The 27944-nt window shown below is 46.2% G+C and overlaps 2 protein-coding genes across 4 annotated transcripts in view; one reads left to right on the top strand and one right to left on the bottom strand.

The window, feature by feature from the left end:
- Window positions 1–19: 19 nt before the first annotated feature.
- LOC146344413 (uncharacterized) lies at window positions 20–21812 on the top strand. Of its 3 annotated transcripts, none has more exons than XM_084857298.1 (6): window positions 20–228; window positions 3065–3255; window positions 4206–4309; window positions 13097–15664; window positions 17170–17378; window positions 19099–21812. In XM_084857298.1, the coding sequence occupies exons 2-6, from the start codon at window positions 3075–3077 to the stop codon at window positions 19166–19168; spliced, it is 3132 nt and encodes a 1043-aa protein (XP_084713424.1). In that variant the 5' UTR covers window positions 20–228; window positions 3065–3074; the 3' UTR covers window positions 19169–21812. The 3 variants fall into 3 exon arrangements, with proteins under 3 accessions (XP_084713424.1, XP_084713426.1, XP_084713425.1); XM_084857299.1 differs by lacking the exon at window positions 20–228 and adding an exon at window positions 1712–1790; XM_084857300.1 differs by lacking the exon at window positions 19099–21812 and having other exon boundaries at window positions 17124–17311.
- The window catches only part of VAT1 (vesicle amine transport 1), a 42063-nt gene continuing 35790 nt past the window's right edge, over window positions 21672–27944 (bottom strand). Inside the window, exon 6 of the mRNA XM_084857304.1 lies at window positions 21672–26755. Coding sequence (XP_084713430.1) covers window positions 26651–26755 — 105 coding nt within the window. The 3' untranslated portion in view covers window positions 21672–26650. The remainder of the gene's footprint in view (window positions 26756–27944) is intronic.

Genomic DNA, 27944 nt, shown 5'->3' with positions numbered 1-27944 from the left:
TTGCCAACAGGCGGAAGCCGGGGGCCCGCGGGGAGGCGCGGCCGCGCCCTAACTGCTGCTGCGAGGGCCCGTTAACTCGGACCCGGCGCGGGCGGCGGGGGCCCTCGGGCTGCGAGAGGCGCGGGCACCCTTCCGGCCTTTCCTTTCGCGAAGAGGGCGGTTCTGGGCGGGGGTTTCGCTTTCCTTTCTCCGCTGTCGCTGTTGTTGCCATTGCCGACCCTATTGCAGGTACGTGCTTCTGCCCCCCCCGCCCCGGCCGCCCCCCTCGGAATCGCTCGCCCCCCTTCTCGGGCTGCCCCCCCGCCCCCAGAATTCTACCGATCTTCAGCGCGCTGAAATCTTCGCCACCGCTCCAGGCGCGGCTCCTCCCCTCTCGTCTGCTTCCTGCACCCCCAGATTAGAGGGGGGGCTCTTCTTCGGCAAGCCAGGCTCTGACCCTTGTAAGCCAAAGCGCTTTGATGCCCTCACCACCCGGCCCCTACGCATCGGGGTAGCTGCAAATGCAGTGCGATGCTTGCAAGCTTGCAATGCGTGATGCGTGGGACATGCCCTACACGTTAAGAAGCGCGGGGGGGGGGGCATTTGTGAGGTCTGTAGCAATGGCTTCAAGCACCGCTGATCTTCACCTGATGTCCCGTCTCCCCCTTTTAACACCTTCACGTTGCTGTTGAAGCGGAGACGCCCGCCCGGCCTCCCCGCTGACGGCCTTCTTTAAACCGGCGGCGGCGGCGGCGGCGGCGGCGGCAACGCGTATGGTGCAGTGTTTTCAAGTGTTCATTTGCATGATCGAGTTTTAATCCTTAAAAGAATCCTGTGCAGTATTATTATTACTACTAATTAATAATAAATAATTATTAATAATTATAAATTATTATTATTGTGGGCATTATTAACTCCCACATTGTGGATGGGGGCACCGAGGCTGATAGAAAGTGGCTTGCCTAAAGCGACCCAGTGAGCTCATGGCAGAGCCCTAACTGTATGAGGAAAAACAAATAGGGAACTCCAAAACAGACAAGCAAAAATGGGAAAAAGAAACAATGGGGTAAATGAGAGAAGAGCAGGGGTAGGCAAGTTGTGGCCCTCCAGATTGTTTGGCCTACAGCTCCCATCAGCCCTCATCATTCCATATGCTTGTTAGGGCTGGTGGGAGTTGTGGGACAAAACAGCTGGTGGGCCACAGCTTGCCCCCTTCTGTATGTAGCGCAATATGTTTTGAATCCTACTGGTTTGGGTCCAAGATGTATCAGTCTAAAATAAATATGTACCTCCCCCCTTTCTTTTGTCCATTGTTTCTTTTCCCCTTTGTCGCCACCCTAATTGCATGAAAAGGTGGCGAAAGGAAAGGCTGCTCCAATCTGCTCTAAGGCTCCTGGGGAAACTATGTTAGGTACATTCCTGTGCTTCATGAATGCATTGCTGAAATTTCACAGTTCTCTCTAAAACATTGCTGTTTGTGATTTTTCTATTGTTACAATTTTCTCCCAGAGCAGTTACAGTGTTCATGAACATGACTTCACAGCAACTCATCCAACGACAAAGTTGGAGCTCAGTGGTATTTAAGTTGCTCAGTTTTTATTTTTAAGTAAAATATGTATTGAGTAAACTAAAAAGAGTAGGCTAGCACCCCATTTCATTTCATATGAGAGCTTCAGCTATTGGGCGGTATAGAAATGTAGTAAATATGCGGGGGCCCAAATTTAAAGGACTTGCTTTGTAGTTGCTATTCTTACAGGGCCCCTTGTTGCGCTGTTGGCTGTCTCCAAACCTTCTGACGATGAGTTCTGCAGGCAAGTTGTGGAGTGCATGTGAAGCCAGAGCACCCATGGTGAATGAAGCTGTTGCGGCCCCATCTTGCAAAACTGGCTCGAACGCTTTACTCTCGCTTCATTTAGCCTTGCTTTGAAATCTTGTCCCAGAACTGGGTCTCCAGGGTGGTGCTGTGGTACTGTGAAGGTTCACATAATTGGGAAAAGAGGTTTGGAGACTTAACTAAAAGATGAAGGACAGGTCACTCCTGTCCTTCCAGAAAAACAGTGCCTTTTCCCCGCTTGTTCCTTAACACCAGTCCTTGCCACCCTCCAGTTCCCCTGACCTTGCCTGTTCCAGCATTTCCCAGGAGTGTGTGAGCATGTGTGCGTGCACTTGTACACTCATGTCCCCTTCCTCCAATTTCATTACATTTCTCCTAGGCTTAATGAGACTTTTTTTAAGCCCTGGGGCTTCATGAATATTCATAGCATGCACAAGTACCTCTTTGCATGTTAATTTGATCTCTAGTGAATAATTCAAGAGCAGAGAGTCAGTCCCAGCACTGTGCTGGGATAGCAAGGCTTTTGAGGGAGTTGATGGAATGGCCCCTCACCCACATTATGCAGGGCAAGGTCTTCACTGCTGCATTATTCATGTGGGTGGGGGAGTCAGCCCAACAGATGGGGTGGGCTGGCTCTGGGAGCTCATTTGTTGGCTTCCCCTGAGACACACAGGGAGAATGTGAGGAGGCCTGGCCAGAAGAGAAGCTGCCCGGGGGGAGGGGGAGCACGTGGAGGGGATGGGGAACGAATGTGGCCTTTACAGCCTGGTGAGTCGAAATTTGAAATTTCATTTCCGAAAAAAGTTGAAAAGAAACTGTGCTGAGAAATACTATCTCTTATGCAACAAGGATTTAAATATATTAATTTCCCAGCTGCGAATCTTTACACAAGTCATGATTTTTTTTCACTGGTGTGATAATGTGGTACAAGAAATCCATAGTATGTATTATGTTTGCGCCTCAAGTATATCGAACTTTTGAGTATGGCTAGTTAAGAAAATGTTCCAAATACTTCCATTTTCTCAAATTACCTGTTTGTTTCCCAACATAAAGAAATAGGTAATCTGAGAATATCTCGAGGAAATACTATGATCCAGCAGAAACCATTGGTCCAGAGTTTTAGGTAGATGGGAGTGGGCCGTTCACATGTGCAATAGGAACAGAAGTTCTTCCTGTAGTTGGGAGCTGATAATTTGTGGGTCGCTTGCAAAGATGTTAGACCTTCTCTTCATGCAAAGACTTCCCTTCCAGATTTGACAGTATGTCCACCTGCTGTACTGTTTGTGTCCGCGGATACCCCGCAGACTTGCCACCAGAGCGGGTGGCCGACAAGCTGACGATCCATTTTCTGCGAGCGCGCAATGGTGGTGGAGAAATTGTCAACATTGAATTTGCACCAGAGTCCCCAGACTATGCTGTGATCACCTTTGAGGATGCAACAGGTCATTAGACAAGCAGCAAAGTTATTTGGTGTCACGGTGATGGTGTGTGCATGTGAGGGGAGTGGGAGCTCATGGCTGCAGAGAGAAGGGAATCTATGCTTGTACTGATTGTCAGTAGCGGTATCTACCTATTCCATTTGGGGACTGGAATAAACATTGCTGCCCCCGCCCCCCACAATGCCATAGATCAGGGTGGGCAACTTTTGGCCCTCCAGACATTTTGGCCTACAACTTTCATCAGACCTAGCCAACATAGCCAGTGGTTGAGGGATGATGGGCGTTGTAGGCCGAATGATCTGGAGGGCCACAAGTTGCCTACTCTTGCCATAGAAAGAGCTCATTATTTTTTTCACAGTTCAGGTTTTGCAATGTGAAAATTCTATTCCATATTAGAAAATTTGGAATGTATTGTTTCCCCTCTAAAATTGAAACTCCTTGCTGGAATATTACTGGAGGTTTTGAGAAATTTACAACCCAAATCATTAAATGGCTTTACTTTTCTTAACAACAAAAAGGGGATTGAAAGTTGCCATGAATACAGGGAATATTTGGTGTTAAGAGTACAGAGAAAGTTGATACTAATTCCCAAGCCTACTTGTTGGGGGCCTGAAATTCAAGTCTTTTTGTTCAAACCAGAGCAATTTGCTCTTTTTCCTCTCTTACCAATAACATACCTGCAAGCTAAAATCTGCTCCAGAAATGAAAAATTTGCACAAACTCAAATATTACATTTCTCAATCAGAATGTTGAAATGTGAGTTTTGAGTTGAGAATTCTGGTAAGCCAAGAATTTGAGTGAGAATCCAAATACTGAAAGGACCGTGTAGAGAGAAGCTGTGACAAGATTTTGTTCTGCTTCCAACATCTTTAAGAGTGGGGTTTGCTGCTGACGCCTCTTGATTGCTTTTTTTTCTCAGTCAGTCAATTGCTTGTTTTTTTCTTCTCATTCAGTGGTTCAACAGGTACTGACGGCCGAAAAGCATGTCTTGTCTGTCAATGGGAAAAACTACCCTTTGGAAGTGACTGCGTACCCAACTGAATTGAACCCCAATGAGGTAACAGGTAGAATGGCATGCTACTAGGATTTGGGGGAACTGGACCTGTTAGATGGATCCTTATGTATACATGGCACAAAAGAAAACTGAAGTTGTGCATTAAGAACCCACCCCAAACCTCCTGTTGCAAGGAAATCCATTTTCTGTCACTACAGATGCTATACTGTGAGCTTAGGAAAAAGATAGCCCCTTGCCTTACACTGCCCAACCATTTCAGAAATATTGTGAACAGTACTGTTATGATTATGATTGGACTTGCACTCCCACACTTTGCAAAGCTGGTGCTGAAGTGTAACAGCTGTGGAAGAGGACCAGCAGAAGAGGAGCTCTTGCAGCGACAAGTGCCTTTTTCTCTGGGCTTGGCTTGCTGAATTAGTTATCATTATTTATGCTGAAATCCTGTGCCCATTTACTGGGAAGAAAGCCCCACTGATCCCAATGGGACTTCCTTTTGAGTAGGTATGTATAGGATTGCACTAACATCTAATGTCAGATATGCCGTTTGGGGTTAGGGAGCAAGGGCAGTTTTGACAGGGTCAGTTGTGAGACTTTGGCTGAGCAATGAATTACTTTCAGTTATGGGGTATAAATGTGCAAAAAGAACACAGTTAATAATGGGTCTGGCAACTTAAAAAAAATATCTGCACACAGTGTGGAGGCCCTTGCAGCATTTGAAGTGGACACAGAACTGCCTTCCTCACATTTTTAGGATCTAAGTGGGAAGAACTTGGGGCTGAGCCTCTCTCCAGCCGGTTGTGTGCATATGTGATTATTGTTAATATGAGATAGAAAGCAGAACAACAACTTTTTAAAGCAAATGTATATTCTGGGCACTGTAGATTTCATATTTGCATTACAGGCATGGGATATGCACAATGTGTTTTTAATGCCATGTGTGAAATGGCTTTAAAAAGTGTCAGCAGCCAGACCTGTCAGTTAGAGTGCCAGTGTCGAATTGACCACGGACTATGGAGACCTGGATTTTAATCCCTGCTGAGCCATGAAGCTAACTGGATGCCCTGCCTTGGCCCAGTCATGATATCTCTGCCTAATCTGCCTCACAGGGTCTTTTCTGAGGTTAAAATGGGACACCCTCCTGTAAACTACCCTGAGCTTCTTGCAGGACGGTCAGGACACAAATGTTATGGATTATAAATAACTTGAACAATTGTATTCATCTTTAAGAATGCACAGGTGAATGTAGCCTGCTGTAAGCAGCTCTAGCCACAGAGTGGCAAGAAAACATCACTTTCACAAGTATATTATCTTCATGATTGAAAATACTGTCACTTGCAGTGCGTCTAAGCACAGGCAGAGGACATTTCCAGTGCTGCTGTGTAACTGCAGTTGGGTCCTACGCATCCAGGATTATGGAGAAGAGCTTCTAGTTCTGAGGATCTGCTATGCTAGCTGGCCTGTGCCCTTGAATGCTGTTTTGGAGGGACAGGTTTGTGTTTACATTTTCTGCCAGCTGAGGAGCTCAATGTTAGCTTGGAGACTCTGTCCATTTTTACAGAAAGAAGGCTCCTAGCACTGCCAGTGAGAAGGCATTGTGCACTATGATGTCTTTGCTCCTTCCTGGATTTTCTGTGGTAAGAAAAAGGGTGGAAGAAGTGGTGGAAAAACATGGGACGGTAATGAGTAGAAGAAGACAACATCTTGACCCTCGGTAAAATTGTGTGAATGAAGCAGGGCAATGGTGCAATAAAAGCCTTGTCTGGAAGCACTCCAGCGTCATAGGACTTTGTAGGAAGTCACTCAATGCATTCTGAACATGATCACATATGCTCTGCACAATGGGAAGGTAGATCATACCGAGATCTTTTAATGCATGAATATTGATGCATAAATCGTGCCGCACGCGCACACACACACGTATGTTCTGAAGAGGGGGCCAGTGGATGCTTTTTCTTCAACTTAAAAGTGGTCAGTTGAAGCATACATTTAAAAAATCCTGAATAATGTAACGTGTTGTTTGGCCCTAGAGTAAGGTAGCGTGAAGATACTAGCTGGGCTCTGGAATTCATTCCAGTGAATTTTATGAATTGGGTTTTAAGTCTGAAATGTGTACATTGTGAAGGAAAAGACATTTTCTTAACAGCGACATAATGTGTTTGGTTGAATCCATTTAGTGTGAACAGGGAGTGACAGAAACCCCTGATTCTAGCTTCTGTATACTTTTACTATGGAAACCATACTCAGAATCATATACCCTCAAGGGTTACACTGCTGGATTCCTGTTTAGTGGCTACATAATTGCAGGTTAACTTCCACCACCACCACCCATCTGTTGGTCCTGAGTTTCAGCCACAACAAGGCATGGAAAGCAAGGAATTTAATTTCCCTCTAAAATCATAGAATAGTAGGGTTGGAAGGGGCCTACAAGACCATCACGTCCAACCGCTGCTCAATGAAAGAATCCAAGTCAAAGCATCCCTGACAGATGGCCGTCCAGCCTCGTCGTGAATACCTCCAGTGTGGGAGAGCCCACCACCTCCCTAGGTCATTTGTTCCATTGTCACATTGCTTTAACAGTGAGGGAGTTTTTCCTGATCTTCAGCTGGAATCTGGCTTCCTGGCGCTTGAGCCCATTATTCCGTGTGCTGCACTCTGGGATGATGGAGAAGAGATCCTGGCCTTCCTCTCTGTGACAACCTTTCAAGTACTTGAAGAGTGCTATCCTATCTCCCCTCAGTCTTCTCTTCTCAAGCCTAAACATGCCCAGTAGTTTCAGTCTCTCTTCATAGGGCTTTGTTTCCAGTCCCCTGATCATCCTTGTTGCCCTCCTCTGAACCCTCTCCAGTTTGTCTGCATCCTTCTTAAAATGTGGTACCCAGAACTGGACACAGTTCTCCAGATGAGGCCTAATCAACGCTGAGTAGAGGGGAATTAGTTCTTCCTAGGATTTGGAAGCTATTAATGCAGCCCAAAAGAGCGTTTGCCTTTTTTCCAGCCACATCACGTTGTTGGCTCATACTCAGCTTGTGGTTGACAACAATTCCAGGATCCTTCTCGCTTGTAGTGTTGTTGAGCCACATATCCCCCATCTTGTAACTGTGCATTTGGTTTCTTTTTCCTAGGTGTGGAATGGCATTTATCCCTATTAAATGTCATTCTGTTGTTTTCTGCCCAGCACTCCAGTCTATCCAGATCACTTTGAATTTTGTTTCTGTCTTCCAAAGTATTAGCTATCCCGCCCAATTTTGTGTCATCTGCAAATATGATCAGCATTCCCTGCACCTCCTCCTCCAAGTCATTAATAAAAATGTGGAAGAGCACTGGGCCCGGGACTGTTTGGTGTGGTACGCCGCTCATTACCTCTCCCCAGTTTGAGAAGATCCCATTGATAAGCACTCTTTGAGTCCGATTCTGTAGCCAACTGTGGATCCACCGGATCGTTTTTTCATCTAGCCACTTTGAGCTAGTTTGCTCATCAGGAGATCATGGGGCACTTTGTCGAAAGCTTTGCTGAAGTTGAGGTATATTATGTCTGCAGCATTCCCACAGTCCACAAGGGAGGTGACCTGATCAAAAATTGTCTGGCAGGATTTGTTCTTGACAAATCCATGTTGGCTTCGAGTTATCACTGCCTTGTTTTCATTATGCCTATAGATGGATTAAGGGCTGCGGTGGCTTAGTGGTTAAGACGCTGAACTGCAGACTGGAAGGTTGGCAGGTCAGCAGTTCGAGACCCGAGTGCTGCGTGATGGAGTGAGCTCCCGTCTTCAGTCCCAGCTTCTGCCAACCTAGCAGTTCGAAAGCAAGAAATTGCAAGTAGATAAATAGGTACCGCCTCGGCGGGAAAGGTAACAGCATTCTGTGCACCTCGGTGTTCAGTCATGCCGGCCACATGACCACGGAAGCGTCTTCGGACAGCGCTGGCTCTTCGGCTTAGAAACGGGGAAGAGCACCGCACCCTAGAGTCGGACACGACTGGTTGGGGACACCTTTACCTTTTTATAGTTGGATTGCTTTATAATCTGCTCCAGAATTTTCCCAGGGATTGATGACTGGTCTGTAGTTCCCAGGTTCCTCCTTTTTACCCTTTTTGAAGATAGGGACAAGATTAGCCCTGCTCCAGTCATCTGGCATTTCCTCCATGATTTCTCAAAGAGAATAGACAGTGGTTCTGAGAGTTCTTCTGCCAGTTCCTTTCTTACTCTAAGATGCAGTTCATCTGGCCCTGGAGATCTGAACTAATTCAAAGTAATTAGGTGTTCCTTGACCATATGCCTATCGATCTCAAGCTGCAATCCTGCCCCTTCAGCCTGTACTTCGCCTTTGCCAGGGGGGTCATAGACCCTCTTTTGGGAGAAGACTGAGCCAAAGTAGGAATTGAGCACTTCTGCCTTTTTTTTTGTCATCTGTTATCATTTTGCCATCCTTATTTAATAGCTGAACCACCATTTCTTTCCTCCGTCTTTTACTATGCATGTAGCTGAAGAAAGCCTTTTTGTTGCTTTTAGCCTCTCTCACTAACCTCAGCTCGTTCTCAGCTTTAGCCTTCCTGACACCATCCCTGCAATTCTGTGCTACATGCCTGTAATCTTCCTTTGTAGCTTGTCCTTCCTTCCCCTTCCTATATGTGTCTTTTTTGTTTTCAGGTCATCTCTAAGCTTTTTGTGAAGCCACATTGGCTTCTTCTGTTGCCTTCCACCTTTTCTTCTTGTTGGAATTGTTTGTAATTGTGCTGTGAGAATTTCCTTTTTTAAAAGCTCCCACCCATCTTGGACTCCTTTTCTCGTTAGCATCGCTTGCCATGGGACCTTCCTGATCATTGTTCTGAGTTTATTAAAATCAGCTTTCCTAAAATCCAAGGTACACGTTTGGCTACACTCAGCTTTTGCTTCCCTTAGAACCATGAACTCAAGTACAACATGGTCGCTTTCCCCCAGAGTTCCTGTAACTGCTACTTGATCCACTAAGTCATCTTTGTTTGTTAGGATCAAGTCAAGGATAGCCGAACCTCTAGTTCCTTCCTCTACTTTCTGTAGGAGGAAATTATCGACCACACAAGTCAGGAATTTCTTGGAGAGGCCATGATTTGCAGAATTTGTCTCCCAGCAAATATCGGGGAAATTGAAGTCCCCCATTACTACTACATCATGCTTCCTTGAAACATTGGCTATTTGCTTTTCAAAAGTTTCATCCTCATCTTCTCCTGGATTGGGTGGCCGGTAGTAGATTCCGACCACCAGGTTCCTTTTATTCTTTGCTCCATTTTATTCTTTTGCACCCAGATGCTCTCGATGGGGCTACAAAGCTCATCCTCCTGTATTTCTGTGCAGAGATATGTATTTTTCAAATATAGTGCAACGCCACCTCCCTTTCTGTTCTTCCTGTTCTTTTTGAACAAGTTATATCCTTCAATTGCTGTATTTGAGTCATGGGAGTCATCCCACGAAGTTTCAGTTACACCTATCAAGTCATAATTTCCCTCTTGTATTAAGAGTTCAGGTTCGTTCTGTTTGTTTCCCATACTCTGGGCATTAATATATAGACATCGAAGAACATGTGCTTCATAGTCTGGCTTTCTTCCTACATGTGTCTGAAGACTATGATTGGGTGCTATTAGAGCTGTTCTCTCCATTGCGGTGCATGAGCCTTCATCCGTTGTTACCCCCAACATTACATCTCCCTTCCCCGTAGGATTCATTTTAAAGCCCTCCTGATGAAGTTCTTCATGCTGTGGCCAAACACATTCTTCGCATCCTTTGTGAGATGCAACCTGTCCCTTGCCAACAGTCCATCTTCCAGGAAGTATAGTCCGTGGTCCCAGAATCCAAATCTCTCTTGTCAGCACCACCTTCACAGCCAGTCGTTCACCCGGAGTATTTTTCTTTCCCTTTCTATCCCTCTTCTAACTACTGGAAGGGTGGATGAGAAAACTATCTGGGCCCCAAAGTTCTTGAGGTTCCTTCCCAAAGCTTCAAAGTCTGACATGATTTCTTTGTAGCTCCACTTGGCGGTATCATTTGTTCCCACATGGATGAGAAGAAAGGGATACCTGTCAGTGGGCTTTATGAGTGCAGGCAACCTCTCAGTCACGTCTCTAATCTGTCCTCCCGGGAGACAACACACCTGGCGAGTCCACGGGTCTTCGTGACATACTTGGATTTCAATCCCACGCAGCAAGGCGTTTCCTCTACTTCTACTCTTCTTCTTGTTGTAGGCCTGGGTTTCTTCGCCTCTGCCTAGCTGACCTTCAGCCCCTTGCTCACTCTCATGCAGGTTCCCCTGTGATTCTTCCTCTGCAGGCTGTCCTCCAGTCTCATCCTCAAGTACCTGGAATCGGTTCCATAGCTCCACTGCTTCCACTGGTGCAGAGTGGGGTCTAGTACTTCCGCTACTAACTGTCACCCTTTTCCAAGGAGTATCCTCTACGTCATTTTTCCTCACCTCAGCATTTTCTTCTTCTGCCTCAGCTTGCTGTTGCTCTTTAAGCTTCTGGTCTTCACTTTGCTGCTGTAGTTCCACCATTCTGTCCAAGAACGCTTCGTGTACTCTTATTCCCCGGAGGGTCAACAGTTGCCGCTCCAGTCCTCTTACTTTTTCTTCCAGCAGCATGGTCAACTTGCACTTGTTGCAGGTGTAGGCCATGTTGTTCTCAGGCAAGAAAACAAGCATTGCACACACCTTGCAGGTCACCACCACTGGAGAGTCTTGTCCTTCCATAGCCTCTTTTCCCTTTTTGTGTCGAGCTTTGTGATTGTTCTAGACTAGCATGTGCTTGGTCCTCTGCTCACTCAAGGTTAAAAGCAGAGTTCCACTGGTGTGCAAGTGTGTGTTACAAGAAAAATAATTAAAAAAAAATGTTAGGGGCCTCCCCCTTGACGTCCCCTGCCGAACTCCCCTGGCCAACTCCTGTTTGCTCCCCCTGTTCACTCACTCTGGTCGCTCGCTGTCTGGGAGCTTGCTTGCTTCTGTAGTCCCTGGACCAGCTGGAGCAGCTTCCTCTGCTCTGCTCTGCTCAGCTGGAAGGCAGGAAACAGACTCCCTCGATCATCTTCTTTGCCCTCCTCTGAACCCTCTCCAATTTGTCTGCATCCCTCTTAAAGTGTGGTGCCCACAACTGGACACAGTACTCGAGATGAGGCCTAACCAGTGCTGAGTAGAGGGGAACTAGTACTTCATGGGATTTAGAAGCTATACTTCTATTAATGTAGCCCCAAATAGCATTTGCCTTTTTTGCAGCCACATCGCATTGTTGGCTCAGCTTGTGATCTACAACAATTCCAAGATCCTTCTCATTTGTAGTATTCTTCAGCCAAGTATCCCCTGTCTTGTAACTGCATTTGGTTTCTTTTTTCTAGGTGCAGAACTTGGCATTGATCCCTATTAAATGTCATTCTGTTGTTTTCTGCCCAGCACTCCAGCCTATCAAGATCATTTTGTTTCTGTCTTCCAGGGTATTAGCTATCCCACCCATTTTTGTGTCATCTGCAAATGGGATCAGCATTCCCTGCACCTCCTCCTCCAAGTCATTAATAAAAATGTTGAAGAGCACTGGGCCCGGGACTGAGCCCTGCGGTACCCCACTCGTTACCTCTCCCCAATCTGAGAAGGTCCCACTGATAAGCACTCTTTGAGTCCGATTCTGTAGCCCACTGTGGATCCACCGGATTGTTGTTTCATCTAGCCCACTTTGAGCTGGTTTCCTCATCAGGAGATCATGGGGCACTTTGTCGCTACTTCCTTTGCAAAAATTCCTCCTTGTGGGAAGTTTCTAAGCTGTTTTGCTGATGGCTCTCGTAGCTCTAAGCAGAAACTTGAGGGATAAAGTGTAACATTGGTGAGTTCAAATTCCAGCCAAGTGATCTGCATGCTGTGCTGTTCTGTAAAAACTGCTTGGCGCAGACGCTTTTAGGTTTATCATGTGGTTTGGTTTTTTGTTTTCCTTGTGGGTTGGGGCAGCGTATTAACACTTGAGTTCTTAACACAGGCAAGTGCTTTAAGTTCCTGTGTCACGTATGGGGTGTGGTTGGAGTCTGAGCTCCCAGCATCACAGGCCTGTAGTTTTCTGCTGTCCCCTGGTATAGCCCAACAGGTGGGCCTTGGAATTGCAGGTTGAAAGCCTCGGTTGCTTCTCTTCGTCCAGGCTCCTCAACTCATCCAGAGGTGAGGAACCTGTGGCCCTCCAGATATTGTTGGATGCAAACTCCTATCAACCTCAGCCAGTACAGCCAATGGCCAGGGATGATGGGAGTTGTGTTCCAACAACATCTGAAGGGACACAGGTTCACCACCCCAGTATAATCCCTTTAGGCTATTTGTCTTGCAAGCTTTCCTGGAACTGTTTGGAACTTATTTTTAATGAAAAGCATGTTAAGGGAAGATAGAAAATAGATAATCCTGAATAGCTTCTTTAACATGATCTCTACCGGGGGTGAGGATGGACCTCCTGGTGTGTCATGGCACATACTAAGCACAGGGCCCTCCCTCTGAGAAAGATTTGCTTTAAATAAGTATTTGAAACAGTGACAACTCCCTTTTCCCCCAGCCCTGCTTTGATACCAGAAGTCAGGGCGGGAGAAATGTGTCTTGGGGCAAGAGACTGCAGGGAAGGAAGGCAAGGGGAAAGAGTCACCCACACACTCCTTTTGATGTAAAAATTAGACCCTCTCTGTCCCCGTAGCCCTACCATCTCCATCTGTCTCCATACCATCTGGTTTGGTCCCTCTGCCAAAACGTCTTTATGGGTCTTTTCACAGGTGATGCTTCCGTTAGTGTCCCTGGACACAGATCCATTCTAGATGTACCTCACAAGGTCTTACTCTGTCTCCTCAGATCTTTGTACGCGCCTACATGAAGATTAATTATGGATGCTTCCCCAATGGGAAGGATATCCTGTGCACTTTGCACAAGCAGTATGGGGACATACACTTCAACTTTAATTCCCAGGAGCTGACCTGCTCTGTCAAAGGGTCCTTCACGGAGTTGCAGGCCTTCAGTTCCGAGCTGCTGAGCTGCGTCAGGAGCAAGCAAAGGGGAAGCATCTCTGCAGCAAATAGAGGGAGCTCTGCCGGAGATGGGGCCTCACGCCAGGAGAAGACTCAGGAGGAGGAAGAGGGGACTGCTGGGGGCTCATCACCAATCAGAAACTCTGGGCAGAGCCACCTGGAGCCACTGGAAGACTTCTCCTTGGTGATAGACTCTGACATTTATCTTTATCTGCAAACATTCTGCTCTGAGGAATTCAGCAACATTTTGCACCGGCACCAGGTGGATGTGGTGGATGTCAGCAACGATGATGTCACCACTCTGTATTTGCGAGCAGCATCCGATGAGGCTGCGGGGGTGAGTGCCTTGGTGTCTGCTCACTTGGCCATCTCTCAGCTTTCTCAGCAGTTGGAAAGCACACTGCGGAAGGAGAAGATCAACAAGAGAGATTTGGGGGCTGGTGGTGGCAGAGGGCTTCTAGGGGAGCTGCGGAGCCTCTACCCGCAGCTGCTGTGTCACGAGGACGATGGGCATTTCTATCTCATTGGGAACTTGGTGGAGATTTCACAAGCCAAAGAACATGTCCAAGACTTCATTGCTGCAAGGGGAGTGGTGCAGGATCATCAGAAACCAGAGGTCCCCCAGCCTGCATACTTGCCACCTAGCCATGGTCAGAGCACTTTTCCAGCCCAGCTCGAGTTCCCTGGAAAATCTGTGCCAAGGAAAGTGAGCTTATCAAGATCCAACAGCAAAACCGAACACAAACTGGCTGCCAGGTTCAACTCAAATGCCTTTTCAAGTCAGGATATCCCATCAACAGGGAAACTCCCTGGGGGCTTGTTTCAAAAAGTTGATCACCTGACTCTAGACAGTGGGCTTCAGGTTTTGGCTGCTGTCACCAAATTGGAGAGCCAGGATAGGCAACCCATGGAGTTCCGGAAAGCACCACAAGCGTTGCAGGCAGATCCCTCCATGGCCATGTCTGGAGCCACGGTGCCAAATGAGGGATGGAGAAACCTTGATCTTAAGAAGTCTTTAGCTCTTCATGTTGCCTCAAGCACCTTCAGTTCCATGAACCTGTTCGACACCACGGGGGCTGTGGACCACAGCCGTTCAGGACCAAGACCTTTCCACAGACGGTCCAGCAGTTTTTTGTTGCATAAGCCTCAGAGCAGCAGTGAGTCCATGGATGAGCCACTACTGGAGGCCAAGGTCAGTGTGGACCATTTGCAGCAGGAGGCTCAAGAAGAAATCCACCATACTGTGCAGAAGGAGATCAGCAAGGAAGGGTCAGCCCAGATGGGGAGAGGTTGGGAAGTGGAGCCTCAGAACAGCAAACAAGGAATCTTGAGCTCCACTTTGTTTACATCCCAAAGGGATGCCGGGGGACCTTCAGGCACGCAAAAGGCGGAGACCTTCACCCTGCATCCTGATTATGTCAGTGACAGCTTCAGCTACTCTGAGCTAGCCATGGAAGGACCTGAGGATGAGGCTCTGACTGATCTGTGTAACTACCTGAAAGATTGCCATGAGCACATCATTGTCAGACGAGACAAGTACAGGCTGGGCCTTGCCTACCCCCGCGAGGTGGAGTTGCGGGTGCTGAAAGTGTTCCGCTTCTTTTCTGCCCAGAGGGGGGCTTCCCTGCCTGAGCGGCTGCTTTCTCATAATGTGCAGCAAGGGGAAGTTCAGGATGAGATGTCAAGCACGAAGATCCAGAGGAGCCCCCAGCAGTGGAAGGAAAGCAGCAGAGCCCTACTGCTGGACAGCCCACTTTGCCTAGACGGCTTTGCTGGAGAGAAATCATCTTCCGCAGTTCAGAGTTTGCTAGATGCCAGTGGTTTCCAGCCTGCACAAATTGTGCACAATTTCCCAAGTGATCGAAAAGCATGGCAAAGCAAGAACCTTGGCACAACCCCAGACACCAGCAAGCAGAGCCGTCCACGAAAACCACTTGCAGAGGTCAGGCAGGGGCTGCCGGACAGGTTCCATTTTGCAAGAGACTGTGGCAAGGAGGGATGCAGCCATGACGCAGAGAGAGCCCCACGGCCCTTGCCTCTTCTGCCACTGGACATTTCCATCCCAATACAATTGCAGGTGGCAGGCAAGCACTTCCCCCCAGCTGCAGGAGGCGCTTCAGATCTGAATCGAAGAGCTTCCAACCCAGGGAGGGAGTCCACAGCTGGGACACGTGAGCTGTGCCAAAGCACCCATGTGGCCACATGCCATGCCCCCAGCAGCCATAGCCTTTGCAGGAGACGCTTCTCCACAGGTAGCATTTCCCAACCCGATGGCTGCGCCTCCCCTGTCATCGCTGGAACTTTTGCAGCTGCAACCTTATCACAGAGCCTCCCTGGGTATTCCCGAGATCCGACACTCAAACTGACATATGACATTCCTGATGGGGTGCAGCAAGTGAGTGCCCAGGTGTCCACTCTCTGAACTCCATCCTGTCCACAAATTTGCAGGCTGGAATTCTCCCATAATTTTGTGATAGGTTAGCTAGATTCTGCAACAGCTGCTTACTGGTGCCTCTTGCAGAAACTATGAGCCCTGCCAGGAGCTCCATTTGCTTTTAGCTGTTCTGTGCTTTGACCCCCTGCTTTGGAGATGGGCCTTGCTCACAGTCCCTCTTTCTCAGCAAGGGACCAGGCAATTTCAGGAAAAACAGAGATAATGGAAAGGGTCCCTTATATCCACGACTTTGCAGATTCTGCCCAAACAGAATTCAGATATTACACCAAAAATAGCAGAATGTTTCGGCATGAATAAATTAAACAGTTGCTTATTTAGCATAATTTATTCTACTACTTCTGTGGGAAGGACCACGCAAGGAGTTGTGTGGGGCCATCTTATCAGCACTCCGTGGCACCTTTATCCCCACCTGATTTCATCAGACATCTCTCATAGCCTGTGAGGCACACATTTGCAGCTTTAAGAACTTGAAATTGTAATGTGAACCACTTAAGGATGTTAACATAGTAAGCAGTATAAAAGTATTATCAATAAATAAATATATTTGATTTTTTGAAAATAGTGATTCTCCGGTGTCAAACACTGTGCCTCTCTATTTTTTAAAAGATTCCCAGTATCTAGATCTCATAGTTCTTGCTTTTTTGCTTATTGTTTTTATAGCACTCTTTAGTGTAGAGTATTTTACAATTGCGCAGAAAAACCTGGAAATGATATAGGTTCAGAAGGCAGAATGGGGCTGGGCAGAGTTTCTGATGGTCAGTACATATGACTTTATTACCTTACACAGCTATCTCTCCATCCCCATAGCTGCTGTACCTTGTCCTAATCCAGAATGGTGTGTGTTTTGCAGATCAAACTGCCTTTCAGCCTGCAAAAATATATTTGAGATTGTCTGGGCAATAAAGCAGAAACCAAAAGCAAGGCTGAGCAGGGTTTCCTGGGTCTGAGCTTTGAGGGGCTGCATAGCTTTTTCTTCCTTCCCTTGACTAGGATAAGCAGAATAAATTATGCAATATACACATTTGCTTATTTGCATAATGCTTTGCAAAACTTTACAGAATCCAACTTTTCCTCATGTAAAATTTTGATATTTCGTTCAGCACAAATATTTCCCTGAACTTCACCCCATCTGACCTCCTTATCTTCTTTGCCTTCTATTTCCTCCCCACCCCCAGTTCAAAATTCTTAGTTCCTTGAAAACATTATACTTGCAGACAGAATGAGAGGAGGCAGAATAATTGAATATACATGCAAACTTGCCTGATTTGAAGAATTCATTTTGTCCCTCGAATGTCCTGGGATGATGGTCAGCTCTCTGGAGTTCCCATTCTAATCGACCTGCTTCCAGTCCCTCCCTTTCCCCTCCCCCCCACCTCCTGACCTGTTCATTGCCTTGCAGCTGGTGTCTCCTACTCAGGTGTTTAAAAGCCCTCTTCCTTCCAAAGGCTGGGCATCCTCGCCCAGGGCGTCCTTATCGAGGAGGTCACTTTGAGGCCTTCCTCCCCAGCAACCCAGAAGGACGGCGGTTGGTGGTGCTCCTGCATGAGGCCTTTGGGCGCGGTCTGGTCTTCCAAATCCAACCCGATGGCTCTGAGGAGAAGGTGACTTGGGGATCCATCCCCCACAAGACCTCCATGGAGGGGGGCAAGGTCAGGTAGGTGCCCCAACCTCAGTACAGTGCTGGGCTGCCCAGTGTGGCGCTCGCAAGTGTCCCTGAATGTCCACACACCGCTTTTGGGGCCCTGCCCCTCCTAATTAAAAACAACATTAAAATAAATTAAAACTTGGGCCAGCCTTCCCCAATTTGGGGCTGTTCAGATGTTTTGGCCTTCAGTTCCATTCAGCGCCAGCTACTTTGTCTGTTGCTTTGTGTTATCTGTGTTGGTTGGAGGGGGACTTGATGGCGGGGGGGCAGTGTTTGTGCCAGTGTGTTGCCTGAGGGGGTTGGGCATGTTTGTATGGGATGTTAAAGGGGTTTTCTTGTGAGGGGGCATTGCCTGGTATGTGTACTGTTTGAGGGTTTTTTCTGCATGTGTTTTCCTTACAGTGTATATGCCTTCATTCTGTGAGATTGTAGAAAAAGCACAGAAAGGGGTAGTGGAGGAGAAGGCGCCTTTGCCTTCATATTGGAAAAAAGGCTTCTATCCCTTATGGCTGCAAAGATATGGTTGATAGCGTGTAGGCAATGGGCTGCTTTACATGTCATGATAAGCTGCCGTGGGTTAATTCACCTGCAGGGCTCCAAGATGCGTGCTGTCATTTTTAATATGCAAGCCATGGTGGGGGCATGCCACGGCTTGTCATGTTGCGAGAACGTGGGAGTTGTGGGTTATTTGACGGTTAACCCTCAGATAACTCTAGAACAACCCATGGGTTCTTTGACCTTCAAATAATCCACAACGCCCACACTTGCACAACATGGCAAGCCATGGTATGCCCCCATTGCAGCTTGTGTATTCAAAATGGCAGCCAGCACACATTTCAGAGCCCTGCAGGCAAATTAACTCATGGGGGCTTATCACAGCATGCGAACCAGCCCAGTGCTTCCTGAAATCTGAGAAGCCAGGGTAGCGGCTGAACAAGATTTTCTGTAGTAGAGTGGGAGAAGTAGGGCTTCAGTGTCCTTTCCTTCCCCTGACCAACACTAGAATAAATTATGCAGATTTGCTTAATTTACATAATGCATACTGGCCAGAGAATTTTGATTGCCTTACTGCAAAGTTTAAAAAAAAAAATCTGGGGCACCAAAATCTTGTTCTGTTCAAGCAGGATGTTGGCAGGTAAGCTGTTGCTAAAGCAATTTTGTTGTGTTTTTTCATTGTGATTTCAATCTATTTGTTTTTTATGGTTGTTTGAACTAAGTTTAGTTTATTCTTGGTTTTTATTAGTTAGCCACTTTGAGCGGCATTTTGTGTGGAGAACAGCAGGGTACAAATCACATAAGTAAATATGAGAAATGTTGGTTATTTCCCTATGTTCCATTCCACAGAATAAAAATCATAAAGCTTTATGGGACAGGCACCTTAACTCCCCTTGCACCTTGCACAAAGATCAGCAGCTTCTCCAACAAGTAGCCCTTCATGTCATTGTAGAGAAACACTTGTCACTTGTCATGTCCCCGATTTCTAGGAGTTTTGCCCCAATGGGTATCTGCGCCTCATTTTAAATCAGCTTCAGTTCAGGAAACCGTGAGAAAGTTGCATTTGCATTGTTTCACCTGTGGGTAAATGAGTCCTAGTCCTGATTAGAGTTCCTTGTAGTTCCTTGTGGGGTAATCCAGTCGGACTACACATGCAGCAGCAGCAGCACAATCTTTTGTGGTTCAGATCAAACCATTACCCTGGATTGCGTAATTCTTCCTTTCTTGTTTACAGAAATGGCTATCCGGATGCCCAGTACCTCCGGCGCATCAGCCTGAAGCTAAGAGAACTCGGCATTGACTGAGGGGAAGCCCTGCCCTCCAAGCCTCTGGGGAGCCAAGCAGCCCCCCACCCTGCCAAGCCCCAGTGTCATCACCTTCCCTGCTTGGCATTACAGGCATTTGGAGAGCCCTTCTTTCCTCTGGGACAAGAAGACATTCTCTAGTCTCATGGGCCCTCAAGCTAGCCATTAGTACAACACACAGCGTATTCAGCCCCACCACATGGCCAAATTTGGTGTGGCAAGAAAAAACAGGTGTTTTTAGCAGTCTGTCATATTAAGAGTCACACCAGCTAAATTTAATCCTTTTAGTGCTGTGGAATGTTTTGCCACTGATTTTTTAAAAATGGGGATGCCCTGCAGAGTGTGGCCCATGAAGTATGAAAATGCCCCCCCCCACCTCCCAGGTTGCCCACCCCTGTATTATCAGATGCCCCCCCCCCCTTCAGCCACCCTGCCTTCGGGGCTCTCTTCCTGTGTCTCCCTGCATGTGCAGCTCTTCCATTTCTGTTCTCTCAGCTTCTTGCTACATCAAGAGCACTTAGAGGCACTTATGTGACCAGCCCCTTGGGAAAAATCTTCCGTAGGGTCAGCGGGCCTGTCAGGGAGGTTGCTTCCCAAGCTAAGAGATTTTGACACGCAGACTCTTTTACAGAAGCTACCTTCCCACACACACACCCCATGTGGGTTCTGGAGTGGGAAGAGTCGCATGAGAGGACTGTAGCGCTTGCGTGGCTGGAGCTGCTTTGATGGCATCTTGTGACGTTTGGTTATCTAGTCCATCACATTGCTCATAACGTTCAAAAAGATTCTAAGGGAGTTTCCCCACGTGGTATTTTTTTGTTTGCTTTAATTAACATCCCCCTCTAGGGTACTTCAGACACTGGGCTGAAGTAGCAGGAGGGTGTAGATGTAAGTAAGACTCACACAAAGGGGGGAAGTAGTAATTCTCGTTCCCTGTGAGATGCCGGACTCCCCCATTCAGAAATCATCCTGCAAGTGTGAAAAGCAGATGGGTGAGTCATTTGAGCATCTGACCCTGTGTCATGCCTGAAGTCACACACTGTGAGGGAGGTGGTCTCATGGCCTTCCACATGTTGGGGCTGTGACACCTCTCCCAGTCTTGGGGCGAGAACTGTTCTCCCCTGGGAGAGAGGGGAAGAGAGCAAGCACATAAGGGACAGCCCTTTTCTCCATTTCTCTTCCCACTTTGTGTCTTGCTCTGCAGCTTGTGCTTTGGGGAAGCTGTAAATAAATTTGCCTTGGTGATTTTGCTCACTTTGCTGCTTTATTCAAAACTGGGCTGTCCAGAGTCTGTTCTATTTCAAAGACCAAGTTCCAGGTTACAGTGCAGGTTTTTTGTTTTTTTCTTTTAATCTGGCCTTAAACCCTGGTTTAAACCAAGAGGCCAAATGTGTACTGTTAGAAAACTGGAATGTCTTCTGAATGCAAGGGCAGAGCCCTAGAAATGGTGAAATTATAATAAAGAAAAGGCTATCCTTTTCTCATCTCCACCCACAGTTTCATAATCCCCTCTTTTCTGTAGGGCCTTTTTAAAATCACACATCCACACCCACCCCCCAACACTTTAAGCTTTTCTTTACAAATAGATGGTGCAGTACCATTATTGTTTTACTTGCCCTTTTTTCACACAACTGGCAGAGAAGATGACTTCCAAGCCAGTGCGCCCCCCCCCCCCCCCGTCTCTGGAAAGTTCCCAGAAAACAGAAATAATAAAAGGACCACTTCCATTATGCCAGAGCGCACGCTTTTATAATTTTTGTTATGCTTTTAATGAACACCCAGAAAAACACATAAGGCATATGGTAACATTAGGCAGACTAGCATTCCATGTCTGAATCTGTGTAAACAGCATTGGCACATTTGCTTTCTTGACAGATGCACGCACGTGCACGCGCACACACACACACACATGCGGAAGCAAAAGAGGGCTAGCTTCTTTTCAAACACCATAAAGAGATTTAAGGAAGCATCTTGAACCATAAGAACACACAAATTGCTCATGAACTACCCAAAGAGGAGTTGACAGGACACATGCCACAACCTGCTGCGAGGGAACTGTGCGGCATGCTCCAGCCTCCAGATGCTAATTGCCCTTACCCTATCAGCAGTACTCCAGGCTTTAAGGATATGGCTCCACAACTACTAACCTTATTTAATGCCTGGATGCCCATCACTTGTCATTCAAAACTACACCACACAAAACAAACATGCAAATAAAATTTCTTACCTTGACAAAGGCAGGGATCCCCTGCCTTTGGCATTGCCCTGGCCACCTTTGCTCTAGCTTTCCCTTCTACCATCTCTCCCAGTGGTCCTTGTATAAATATTCCTTTTTGTTTTTTGTGAGCCAAGCTCAACACAATCCAAAATAGGGTTTAGAACATTTTTGAAATGCCAGCAACACAGTGATGACAAATGAGAGAAACGTTCCTTTTCTAACTATTTTGGATTACAAACCTGGTTAGAACAGTCAGGTGAAAAATCAATAGAAGAGTAACAAACATTCACACAGATATCAGGTTTAATGAAATTCTGAAACTTGAACAGTTCAAATTTTGAAGGACACTTGAACTAAATCTTATGCTATCTCAATCTGTTTGAGGATAATGCTGTTTATTAACTTTATAAATTGAGTACTTCTACACCCCGTGTCCCTTCTCTTTTTCTCTCCCCACCCCATATTCCTAAATTCTACACTATCTACAATTGGGAATATTGTTAAAATCTGCATTAGGCAATGATACATTTTAATTTTTGTAAGGCCACACTTGGGAATGTTTTCTTGAGATTTTCTCTCCTTAAATTGTTTTACCTCCAGCAACTGAGGTCCAATTCAGATGTTAACTTTGGCACAACTGTGAAAAAAAAACACCCTTAGGCAGTTTTGCCATATCTCTCATACACTTGTTTTTTGAATGGGTCCTTAGGTTGTGGGAGCTGGTATTGGCTGTGCCAAATCAAATGACTGTATACAGTACTTTGTGCACAAGGGTAGCTATTAGCTCATGCCACCTAAGGACACCCTTCAACCCATGAAACTGAGGTAGTAAAATTGTTTCATGGTAGCCTCATCACATTCAGAAGTAGTTTCTCTTTTGGGCCTCAAGTGGTGTTAAGGGTATCCTCTATTTGAAAACCCATCAAGTTGTTCAAACCTTTGGCCCTTCATATCAGCCACAGACATCATCCTAGATGGCACCACTTTTGCGTTCAAATGCCACTTCAGCTATCTTGAAATATTCTGGCAAAATCCATAAAGAAAGGATTCTTGTTTTGTCATCATGCTTTGTATTTCAGAAGATTCAAGCACACTTGGATGACATCTTAACTTTTTCCTGTTTTGGTCCTTGAAGTTAAGCACATGCAGTTTTAACAAGTTAAAACCATTTTAGAAAACAGGTCAAGGGGCTTTATTTAATGCTAATGGCCCATAAAACCGTTGTCTGAAACACACACGTAGTCAAGTTACAAAATAAAGGGGCTATTATAAAAGTCAAGACTACAATATTAGTCAGCAAGGCAACAAAAGCCAAGTTACAGTGCTTTAAAACGTGATGTCTTCTGCAGAAAAGGGCTTCAGCTACTGAGTAGCAATAAGACAAGTTAGTTTTAATTCTCTAGCACAAAGGGAAAAGCCTTTTCTGTTCAGGAGGAGCGATTCAACTTGAACTCATACTTCAAGGTAAGAAAAAGGGTTTTGCAGAGAGGGAAGTAGGCATCACTTGCTGCTACTACATGTGAAGAATTCCGGAGGTTTTTTTCTCCCCAAGTCCATCTGTACATGGGTGAGAAGGCATTTGCCCCATCTCTTCCCAGTGTGCATTGCAGGGAGAGGCCCATCTCTCCATCCAGTGGGCACTTTCAGAAATGATATTTAAGAACAAAATGCCCATTCTCCATATTGGCAATGCAAAAGAGGTACATTGAGCTAGATGTACATTGGTTTTAAAATTAGCTTCCTGTAGCCCATTAGATTAAAAACCTTTTAAGCACAACTGTGAAAATGTCGAATGGCTCCCTGCATGTGGGGTTCTGGGGGGAGCTCATGTTCTTAGGGAGTGGCATGGAGACACATGGCGCTTGTGCAGAGATGCATCATGCTGAGCAGGCTCCTCAATGCTTGTGTGAAATGCAGGCCATAAATACTGTGTTTCACACTAGTTCCACGGGGTGGGGCACTCTTTTAAACATGTCAGGTTTGGCAAAGGCTTCTGGAGTTAGACCTTACTGGAACAAGGCACTGGTAAAATGGAGAGTAACAATGCAGCATAAGAGTTCTAAAGGCAAGGCTGTTCCTTGCAATATTAAAAGGGTGAGGTTATAAATGTTTTGGAATGCCATCCAGAATAAGGCACCAAGCAGCATCAAGAAGGCAGGCAAAAGAAAAAAGGATTCATGAAGTGTTGCATCACTTCCCCTCGCCCCTTTTGTAGAAGCCTGGAGTTCCACAGTAGGGCATGCATGTCTGAGAGCTATTTTTCTGTTGTGCGTAACACAAGGCAGAATTGGGAACTCCAGATTGCTTGCCTGCCTAGTCAAGCAGACCTGAGTCTGCAAACATCTATAGGCCTAAGAACACTGAAGATGGGAAAGTAGAATTCTGTGTCTTGGCAAAAGCAGGGTGAGTGAGTCTTGGAAGCCTAGCTCAGTGGGAGCAGATGGCAGGAACACAGGGGCAGAAAGTAGCCAGAGGCTACTACAACAAAAGAACAGGTATTGGAGCAGACAAAAGTGTTATGCTGGACACACTGTATCACAGCCTCAGGTTGGGTTAGTCACCTGGATCTATTAGATCTTCAGTATACCAGCTGGTATAGCTGTAGCCCATGGTGACTTGGTTTGCATTAGACTGATCTGTGGGTAAGTGGCTGGCCAGCCAGATGTACCTAACCTATGAACATATCTGAAGCTGTCAGAGCATTGAGTAGCTGTGGCAGTGCTCAGGCAGAAGTCTTGTCCTGCCCTGGTACCTGGTATCTTATAAACAGAGTGCCTGGAATGAACTTGGGATCATCTGCATACAAGCTATGTGCCACTGAGCAGGCGCCCTTTTGGTCCCTGCCAGCTCTAGGATCCTATGAGCTGATCTGGAACGCATAATACCTTTCATAAGAGCATGACAAGGCAGGTTAGAGGAGGCCAAGAGGTGAATGATCTAGAAAAGATGGGCGCCAGAATCCAACAGCTTCAAGATCTAAAGCAGGAGTGGGCAACTTGCAAGTCAAAACAGCTGGAGGACCACAACTCCCATCAGCCTTGGGCAGCTTAGCCAGTGGTAAGGAATGATGCGAGTTATAGGCCAACACATCTGAAGGGCCACAAGTTGCCCACCCCTAATCTACAGAATGACAAACCATCCTGGGGTAGAAGGAATGAGGCACAGCAGGAAGAATGGGTGCCAGAATTTACTCTTTCCATCTTTTGCCTGCAACAGTCCTCTGGATTTTTGCTCTTCAAGCCCAAGACACCTCTATGTTGACTGCTTAAGTTCCTTAGTAGTGACCTGTTCGTTATAAATGTGGGTAGCACAGAAGATGCCTTAAAACATCTAGACTACCAATTGTTTCAACAGTTGGCTGATTTGGAAGGAAGGAACACTCTGTTTACAGCTAGAGCACTTGCATTTTCAAAGTGTGACGCCTCCATCCCCTGTCCAATGCCAAGGAAAGAGACTGGGGAAACGACCTTGCCTCCTTTGACACTTTGTGTGGACCCCTGCTACTTGCTGGAATGTGGAGAAAGGCCACAGCTGGGCCCAAGATGGATTTGGCAACATCTGGGTCAAAGCAAGAACTTCAGAGCTGGGCACAATTTAAGGACCATCTACCCTGGTGTTTAAGTATAGAGAGATGCTCTGTGGATCAAGGACCTAAGCAAGATTTACTGAGGGCAGAAAGAGAAAAAAGAGGGCTCTGCATTTTCAACAAAGCGATCAGAGTCTATAGAAATGGTGAATGGATTGGACAGAACCAGTTATAGGCAGGCTGCCTAACACAGCACAGGATGCCTGCAGCACAGGCAGGCGGCATACCTCCTCCAAGTGGCCAGCTCATTTTCCGTGCCAAGACAAGATGCTTTCCATTAACCAAAAGAGATAGTTTCTGCCTCCTGTCCTCTCCACTTCTTGCAGAGAATTGCTAATACACACACCTCTCCATAAAGGCAATATTTAGCCACTGCTGAGTCCCAAACACGAACTGTGTTCCTGTTGGATATATCTTGGAAATGGAGTATATGAACATCCAAGTACTTTCGGTCTCAAAGTAAAATGGCAAGAGTGGTAGGAGGGAATGACTTAGTATCCCTTCTTCCAACCAGCTCTGATCCAAGAACTTTTCTTGTCTTAAAACTGAGAATGTATTTATGGTTTCCACAACAAAACATCAGACCAGCCCCTCATCATTACATGCCATCAACATTACAAAAGAGCTGATTTTGCAAGCAATTGCATGATTTTGAGATTACAGGCTAGTCAGCTGTTTGGCACCATTAATTATGTATATAAACTCATTAGAACTGAAAAAGTCAAGGATTCCCCAAAATAAACTCAGGGGGTAATAGTTTTGGCTCCTGGAGATTCGTTTGTTGGCAGTTTCACGTAACTGCAGTTCCCATGGCAAGTTTTTAAGTGGTTTAGGTGTGTTAGGTTTGCCTATGTTGCATGTGGCTCTTGCATGCTGCAGGAGGCGGCAGGGTCAAGGGCCTTACTGCATCAAGAGACGTGGGTGAAAGAGACACAATTCCCTCCCCAACCTCCCATTTTTTTCTGTCACAGCCAAGCTGCAAAAATGTCTGGTGCATTCCACTTATTAAATGTGCCCACTGGAACTGGCAGGTTTGAGACTTCGTTTCTATAGAAACTGTCAATAGTTACTGTAACAATGGGAGTTTTATATACTCTAAAGTTATTAGTCATCAAGCATTGAGAGGAAGGCCGGGGATAGAGTTGGGTGAGAAGAGAAGAGGTGAGAAGAGGTGAGGTCTCGGAGACAAATAACCCAGGCAGAAATTTTGTGGAGTTGTGGGTGGGTTAGAAATAAAGGAAATGGAAGGTTCCAGAAATCAGAGAAAATTCCAGTGGACACACCTGCCTCATTCACCCCCACTTTCAAATGATGCTTTAAGAAAGCAAAGTGTTGATATTACAAAAGTAGAGATGCAGGATCAATGTGGTATCTTCTTCTTTTTACCTACATCAGCCAATGCTTTTATAGAGATGGTACAATCATTTGAGTTTCACCCAACGAAGGGTTTGTGAAACGCAGAAGCTTGCATCATCTTTAAAACAGCCAGCTGACTACAATACAAAACATTTGTCTCTTCAATCTTTGGGCCACTTACTCCATTAACAACAGTTAATGAGATCTGTTCATTCCTACTTCCCTCAAAGGGTGAGGTGGGGTGGGGGCTAAAAAAAACCACAGCAACCCAAAAAACCAACAGGGGGATCTGAGGTCAAACAATCCACCCATGCCTTTTGCTTTAGTTCTCTGCTTTCTTGCTTTCATCCTTCAGTGCTGCTTCAGGGATCAACACAACTTTCCCAACATTTTTCTTCTCTTGCATCTGCTTCATGGCATCTACCACCTGCAGCAGAGAAGGAAAAGCAGATTAATTCCCTTCCTTAAGGGTAAGGTCTTCCAGTTGGCACTGGTCTCCCCTTGGTCCTTTCACGTGCCAGGCTCAATTGTGGAATCTATTAAGACTGACCCTGTTGGGATCAAGCCAAAGATCCATTTAGCACAGCACTTTCATCCTCTACATTGGGCAATAAGATGCAAGGCATGATAGAGATTAGCTCTCCCCTGTTTGTCTCTGACATTTGATAATCAGAAATATCCAAGAATGGAATATCCATGTTCAGAGGCAGGATAATACCAATTAACAAACTCCTATTTTGAGAAGTTGTCTAATCCTTTTAATGCCATATATACCACTGGCTACTGGAACATCCACTGGCAATGAACTCAGTGTATGAAAGAGGATGGTTCCTTTGACCATCACAGACTTACTGCCAACCATCATCCCAGCAACAGAAAGAAATGGCTATACATCTCTTTGCCTCCTTCCCAGAACCCTCAAATTTTGTTATTCCTAAACAATCTTGGTTGGTTTGTTACTTCTTTCTTTCCTTTTTTAAAACCTCATTTCAAGGAGTCTGGCTTTTCACAGCTCAGGTGCAGTAAACAACAGCTTTTCACCATACAGATTCTCTGCTTAGTTAAAAGTTGCTGGAATCCATGGCTGAGTCTGCTTTGTGTCATCAAGGGTGAAAATGCATGGAACTGCCACAGCACAGCAGCAGCCACACAATTTTGCTCTCAAGGTTAGGGTGCTTCCAGACAAGGTTTCTATTGCACCATCAGTCTGCCTCATTCACAGAATTTTACAGGGGATTCAGACTTCATCAGCGTCCACTCAGAAACTTCCCATGTTTTCCCACTTCTTTTTCCATCTTTTTTCTTACCAGAAAACAATCAGTTAAGGAAGATGGAATGGCTGCACAATGCCTTCTGACTGTTAGCCTTCCATCTGGGAGCACCCTGAGTTCCCCAAATTTCTTTTCATTGTCAGGTCTGAGCTTGGGAAGATATGAAGCAATACGGGTGGAGGAGCTCCTGAGGGCTCACATGATGGAGGAATATATTTGAACCAGAATTCGGCCGAGGAGCTGCTTTCAGTGCTAAGGCTCAGCCCCAGAATAGGCAGAATCATGATCCAGGAGAGCTGCGTTCGAGCATTCGTGGAGCGTGCTTTCCTCACGCTCACCACTCAC

Source organism: Heloderma suspectum, chromosome 5, assembly GCF_057233095.1.
Source record: "Heloderma suspectum isolate Gila_16-S chromosome 5, 16-S_ref, whole genome shotgun sequence".
NCBI classification, from domain to species: domain Eukaryota; kingdom Metazoa; phylum Chordata; class Lepidosauria; order Squamata; family Helodermatidae; genus Heloderma; species Heloderma suspectum.
Note: the sequence above shows the minus strand (reverse complement) of the source record. Positions and strands in the feature narration are given on the sequence as shown.

What these genes read in the sequence shown, in the direction of transcription:
- LOC146344413 (XM_084857298.1), top strand. Translation starts at nt 3,075, where the DNA reads ATGTCCACCTGCTGTACTGTTTGTGTCCGCGGATACCCCGCAGACTTG. An exon ending in CTGAATTGAACCCCAATGAG is followed by an intron (nt 4,310 to 13,096) that starts GTAACAGGTAGA and finishes CTGTCTCCTCAG; the next exon opens with ATCTTTGTACGCGCCTACAT. An exon ending in TTCCTGATGGGGTGCAGCAA is followed by an intron (nt 15,665 to 17,169) that starts GTGAGTGCCCAG and finishes TTCCTTCCAAAG; the next exon opens with GCTGGGCATCCTCGCCCAGG.